The 6,775-nt window shown below is 33.8% G+C and overlaps 1 protein-coding gene across 2 annotated transcripts in view; it reads right to left on the bottom strand.

The window, feature by feature from the left end:
• Positions 1–533: 533 nt before the first annotated feature.
• The window catches only part of LOC125033540 (TRAF3-interacting protein 1-like), a 38,982-nt gene continuing 32,740 nt past the window's right edge, over positions 534–6,775 (bottom strand). For both annotated transcript variants that reach the window (XM_047625120.1, XM_047625122.1), the window contains 3 exons: positions 6,427–6,541; positions 5,941–6,049; positions 534–2,384 (listed from right to left, as the gene is read on the bottom strand). In XM_047625120.1, coding sequence (XP_047481076.1) covers positions 2,225–2,384; positions 5,941–6,049; positions 6,427–6,541 — 384 coding nt within the window. In that variant the 3' untranslated portion in view covers positions 534–2,224. The remainder of the gene's footprint in view (positions 2,385–5,940; positions 6,050–6,426; positions 6,542–6,775) is intronic.

The following is a 6,775-nucleotide window of genomic DNA, read 5'->3' as shown; positions in this document are numbered from 1 at the left end:
ATATGAAAAATTGGAGAGCAAATGACCCCTACATTGGGGAAAAAAGGACAAAATTAATCATAGATACAATAACAATGATAAATTCTCAGTACCACTACTGGCGTACTAAACATCATCCACTTGCGACAGTATGTATAAGTCCATTAGCTTTGAAATCTCTTATAACATAAATAATAAATCAAACAATATACATCTATGACTAGATATTTGGTAAAAGTATAGAGAATGGCACTCCCATCACTATATTTCATATCATTCGACTAAACCTTAAATTTAAATATATATATATATATATGTATATGTGGGAAACCTAACTGTAGTTCTATACATTACTTACAAGAATAGAGTTCATCATTAGTATTTATTCTCATCAAACAGATGAAAATATGAAAAAAAAAAAAAATATTTCTCCATTTTTGAACTCTCACTATTGCTGTTATATATCATAGGGTTAAAAAGTACTACATACCATAAGAATTCAACTAAGACAAAATACTCCAAAAAGTGGTCCCTGGTGAGGTAAAATATATACACCCATTCCTTGGGTCTCTTTGTTATCTGTTCAGTGAGTGACAACAACAAGAACAAAAAAAAAGTGTACAAGGACACCTGTGAACACACATTATTATATATTTTGTTACATAAAATTCCAAAATAATTCAGTTGGAAAATAAAACCCTACATGCTTTACTTCTGAATGCAGTCTGTATGTTAAGCATTTCCCTTTCTTTTTAAATAACTATAAAATGTTTCAACAAAATTTAATGCTATGAAGGCAGGTATATTTGTACGTAACCATTTCCACCTAAAATTACTGCCGTGTGGCTGCTTAAATACAATATTTAAGGTTACATTAAATGTAACTTTATCACCATCTTGTTTTTAGCATTCCATATGTACATCTAAAAATTTCCCTTCCTTATAACTTCAACAGAATATGCATTGGGAAATGAAGAAGAAGAAGAAGAAGAAGAAGAAGAAGAAGAAGAAGAAGAAGAAGATCTTACTGAACATAATTTGAATATCAAAGAAATCAGCACAGTACATGAGGATAATTGAGATAATATCAACCCTCTGTATTTTATAAAGGAGGCATTTAAGACTCATTAAATTATTCAGTTTTTGTAAACAGAAAATTTTAAAGCAGTGGTTCCAGTATTCCATCTGAGAAATATCATATTTACTGTTGGCTATTTACAGAAACATACAGACACATTAATGCAGAGATCGTGCATGTACATAAATTGCTGTTTTTTTTTTTCTGTTTTTACTTAGGGAAGTATCTTTCTTTTTTGTTTTGTGTTTGGTTAGAAGATTATATAAACCTTTTCTTCTCTTCTGATATGAGATGACTATTTTTTTATTTTTTTATTACATTATATTAAGACAAAATGATTTTTGTAATTTGCATATATGACTACATTACTTTTTTTTCTCGCTCTCTCTTTTGTATAAGACTAAACTAAGTTTTCTTTTTATATCATTCTTTTGTTAAGAGCTACATTAAGTTCCAAGTTCATAAAAGTACGGCAGTCTGCATTAGTGACTAAAATGGGAGAAATGTTAATTTTCTCAGCTCATCTACATTTTGAACTTTACTCTATCACATGTGAATAACCATCACCCAAGAGCATGGCTACGTGAAGGGTTGCTTGTCATACTTGTCCTGCGCCTTGCTCAACTGGCATTTTTCTTGTGATTAATTGTGATAGTAATGTGACGTGAAAATGTGGAGTATAAAGACCACACTTCAAGGATAATACATATAGGTGTTTGAAAAAAATATTTTCTTTTAACAGAAGTGTGTACTTTCCTCAAATTCTATTACTGGAACTGTATGAAAATACAGTAATGAAGAGTACTGTGCTATTTCCAATAATGCTTTGGAGTTTATAACAAGTATGTCATTTAGACGGATTCATAATAGACATAATTCATAATAATAAGAATTGAAGTAATGACTTTCCATTCAATTACATATATGTAAACAGATTGAGATTTTAATCTCTCTCTCTATCTCTCTCTCTCTCTCTCTCTCTCTCTCTCTCTCTCTCTCTCTCTCTCTCTCTCTCTCTCTCTCTCTCTCTCTCTCTCTCTCTCTCTCTCTCTCAATACCCCCCCCTAACTAGTTCTCTTGTTCTCTACTTCTCTTGTTCATTCTCTCTCCCCAGCCAAATTCCTTTCAACACACAGTCTAAAGTAAACCCTTCTGTAAACACGAAGATCAAACATTCTGGTTAATGCCTGTCATCATGCGTGAGATCTTGTCATTGTTGCGCAGGATGTTGGATTTGATAGCAGAAAGTTTGTCCCTCTGATCCTGCACTGCTGTTTCTAGTTCTGCCAACTGACTTTTCAGGGGTTCAAGTGCTTGATCAGTTAAACTGGAAAACAAAAGATAAAAGGTAAAGTTTGTCCTGCTGAGGAAATCTTTGGAAAGAAAGTTTGTTATTGATGTAGGCATGGCAAAGAAAGAAATACTCAGGGGGAGGGCACAGAGTATGGAACAGATTGTTCCAAGCATGAAAGGAGATATGATTTCTTGTTAGGAACATCAAATAAGTTACAACTTCTTGTCGAGAGAGAGAAAAAAAAATGGAAAGTAAAGAATATGCAGAGGCTTGTGTGAGTTTTATCATGTGTTATTTGATGTACACAAGTCTATATGTATGGGTGCTCTTCTAAGCATGTAAGTGATCCTATGATATTTCTTTTATTCAAATAAAGAAGAACATGTGCTAATTCAAAGAAATACATCTTTGCAAATCTATTTGTACATCTACATAAAGATATGCAATAATGTTTGTAAAAGATGAAGGATATTTGTAAGAAGATACTTGACACTAAATGAGGAATTCTTATTTCAAAATGCAGCTATAGACAAAGAAAAACATTTACCCCTCAAAATAACTTCAATAGCAGAGATCTTCAAACAATGAAAGACTAAAAAATTTATGTATAAGTTATAAAAATACCACCCCTATAAGAATAACATGACTGAGAAATACGTAAGTAAACTCAACCCTAGATGACATGATAATCATAAAGACAGGAAACAGAAAGATATTTAGGAGAGGAAGTCTAAGATAAGTTTAGATATCTAATCACATAATTACATATAGAAACCAGTATAAAGAAAGCATGGAACTAATTTAAAAAAAAATCTCTACGTACACAATTTTTATTCACATTACAATAGACAGAAGTTTCATACAGGAGAGCTAATACAGATACAAATCATGCTCTGCAATGTCTACCACAGTTATAAAAATGGTGCTTCTACATATCAAATAAGGTAATGAATCAGATAACATTATATCTTCATGGTCAAATTGCTCTCCCTGGTATTACACCAGAATGAAGTCTGAAATGCAAGAAGAAGAAATTAAATTACATGTCCCTTTCTTTGAGACCGGAAACTCTTATGTGATGTAATGTAGTAGACCTTCCTTTATCACTATTTCCTCTAATGCAGATTTACTTTAGACCCCAACATCTTTTTATGCCCTATTGCCATTCTGAACAATCATGATTTTACTCTACCATAACTGATAGTCAGCTTGACCAACTGCACTACTTGTCACTATTCAGCTGGGTTTGATAGTTCACAGTTATGGTCACCACCAAGATAAAGAATGGACATATAAACATAGAGTATCTAAAGGTAAATAGATAACTGGTAGAAAGACAGAGAAAAAGTGAGAGGACAAAGAAAGACAAGACCAAGAAGAGACAAGGAAGTGGAGAAAACAAAAGTAGGTGGCAGGGAAGTGACAGTGAGTAGTGGTACTGCTTGCTTATTCTTTCAAACATTTTTAACCCCCATGATCCAGATGACGTGACCATCACATCATGAAAAAATTTGACTTGAGAGGCTGGTGATGTGAACATGCTGTTATGGGAATATTTGGCTGTGGGTCTTTGTGACACAACTTGCCATTGTGAGCACTTCGGCTGAAGGCTGGGGTCATGAGAATGACTCGCCATGAGTGCACAAAGCTCTTGGAGGGTAATTAGACTCATTTGACATTTAGGAAGGGGCTTTTGCATCATTCCCATATATCGTCAGTGAACCATGAACGGAAGAGTGCCAGCTCCCACTGAGGACGCCATTTCCATGCTCAGGATCCTATTCCTAGCTACTGTGTCCAGCAGTACAGCTTGTATTACAGAAAATTGAATATTACACATAAAAAAAAGAAGAAAAAACTGACATACATAACACAATGTTACTTATTTTTATTATTATTGCACTGAGTTATGAACTACCTAGAGTGGAAAAGAGTCTATTACCATCTGGATAAAGCAAATCAAATGACAAATATAGACACTGGAAAATGGTAAAAACGTTAAAAATGGTTTTGTACAAAAAGAGAAAACGACACTGCAATGGGGAGGCATAGAGTCTTGTCACCGCATACAAGTGTCAGGCTGCTCAAGTAAACCTAGTGCCTGTATTTTGGGTTACATGATGGCAGTGAAGCATCCGGATCCAATGGGTTAATTGGTAGTAAGTCGGTCATGTGGAATTGCTGTGACACTCAAGCAGTTTCTTTGTACTTCATTACACTTTATCAAATATTGGGTATTGTATCATAATTATATCTTTTAACATAAAAAGGACAGCCATTGTCCATGTGGAGGTAAAAAATGCACACCTTTCTTTGAGATAAATGAAGTGTGAATGAAATGCCTCAAAGCCTTTACAATATTTACAATAATACAATAGTTATTGATTCATCTAATATGAACTTATCATTTATGAAAGTCATCAAGGACTTATCAACAGTGATAGAGGAAGATTATACTAAATCTCCAGATCTCAATAATAAAATGGAATAATCAAAACCATCATTACAGTTTCCTGTGCAGGTTCACCAAGACACCTCTGAAGCAAAAGGAAATTAACAGGTGGAATTCACTCACTACCATCTTACCCATAATCAGATACTTGTCACTGAAGGTTCTGTGCTCTATTACAGAAGGTTCAGACAGTTTAAAGGGGTCAGCTAATTAACATTTGACATCACATTGTAAAACCCAACAACTATATTTTAATCATGGGAGTTTATTTAAAAGGGAAAAAGGGTCTGCAGTGCTGGAATGTAAAAACTTATAGTTACTTTTCCTTGGGTCTTGGCCAGTAGGGATCCCTGAAGAGGTTGAGGTAATCGTTGTAGAGGCTGAGGTTAAGGAGACTATCATTAACCTAATGTGAATGCTCCTAATATAGTATAAGTTTCCTTTATGTTGATGGTACAGATATCAGTAGTTTTTTTTTTTTTCCTCTCTTTTTCTTTCAAAAACAGTTTTCTAGATATGTAACAATAAAACCTTCAATTAAATTCATAAGCTACAATGCTCCATCTCTCCTTGTTTTACAACGACTTAGATCTATTGCTTTATATGTTCAGATCCCATATGAAATATCTTTCTATTGTGATCTGATCTACAGGGAGGGGGGCTTAGAGAGCTCATCGGAAAAATCATATTGGATGGAAGGGTTAAAGTCCAGCTTCCACTTTACCTAATAAAAATGTAATTAAAGCAATTTATATCACCATAAAAATGTAACACAATCTACATTTCATACTGTTCAGTTTAATATTCATCTCTGCAATCTTCCTATATGATCACATATAATACTTAATTAATATTTCCAAGACAAAGATTGAATTTATTGATAAATAACCATCTAAAACATAAGCAAGCCAAATTCACAAGGATTCATATAGAATGCTACTAAGTGAGATATTCCTAAACACTGCTTCCCATGCTATGAGACAGAGGCAATATCAAATGCTGGTTGATATCTTTTCAATGGTAAGCCTGTGAGAGTGTGAGATTACCTGTACATTATAAACTCTGCTGGCTAGAGTGCTCTGCATCTTCTAGACAACAATTTATACATAACACATAAGTAACATGTTAAGGACCTACCTCTGTTCTCGCTTGAGGGTTTGAGCGAGCAGCTTGTTCTCATTTCTCCAAGTTTCTAACTCTTTCTGCATTGAATCTAAGTCTTCTTGTAGGTAGTCTAACATTTTTGCTGTAATGGAGAAATAACACTTTCAGATTATCTAATTCATGTAAACTAAATTACATATTCAAGAGAGAGTAAACTTTTTTTTAAATGTATTTAACATTTTACAAATTCCCATCACACATATATACAAAAGGGTTACTATACAAGCATATGAACAGTTTTATTACCAATTCAAGCCAATCACAACTTATCTAATGAATTTCCACACAGAAAACAAGCATCCTCCTCGTGATTTTCAATTATACATAGCAATTGAGAGAGAAAAGACTTAGAATAGAAACAATATTCTTTTCAAAGCTTCTAACATAACTGACAACAGAAAGAGAAGACCTGCACTACACTCACTATCCTTCTCAAGGATAGATTTTCAATATACTTACCCAAGGGATTAACAGATCTAGTGATTGACTGGATGGAGCCTACCAGCTTCTGCACATCCTTTTGGATGATCTCCCTCTCTTTCCTTCGGTTAGCATCACTCAACTGTGACTTTTCCTTTGGAAAGGCATAAGAAAGAATTACAGAGGGAAATGGCTTCGTTACAAACTCCCGATTATAAACCTTATCTCAACACTTCTAATATCTCTTTACAGTACAACATTAGAACTGATTGATTATTTAAATAATCTGCTGAATTAACAGCTAGGACCATTAGAAACATAACATGTGCAAAGGCATCTGAATGTTGCCTTTGAAACAAAATACAAATGTACAGAAAACCAAACAGGC

This window comes from Penaeus chinensis, chromosome 16 (genome assembly GCF_019202785.1).
Source record: "Penaeus chinensis breed Huanghai No. 1 chromosome 16, ASM1920278v2, whole genome shotgun sequence".
Taxonomy (NCBI): domain Eukaryota; kingdom Metazoa; phylum Arthropoda; class Malacostraca; order Decapoda; family Penaeidae; genus Penaeus; species Penaeus chinensis.
The sequence above is the reverse complement of the archived record's forward strand: the minus strand, read 5'-3'. Positions and strand labels throughout refer to the sequence as shown.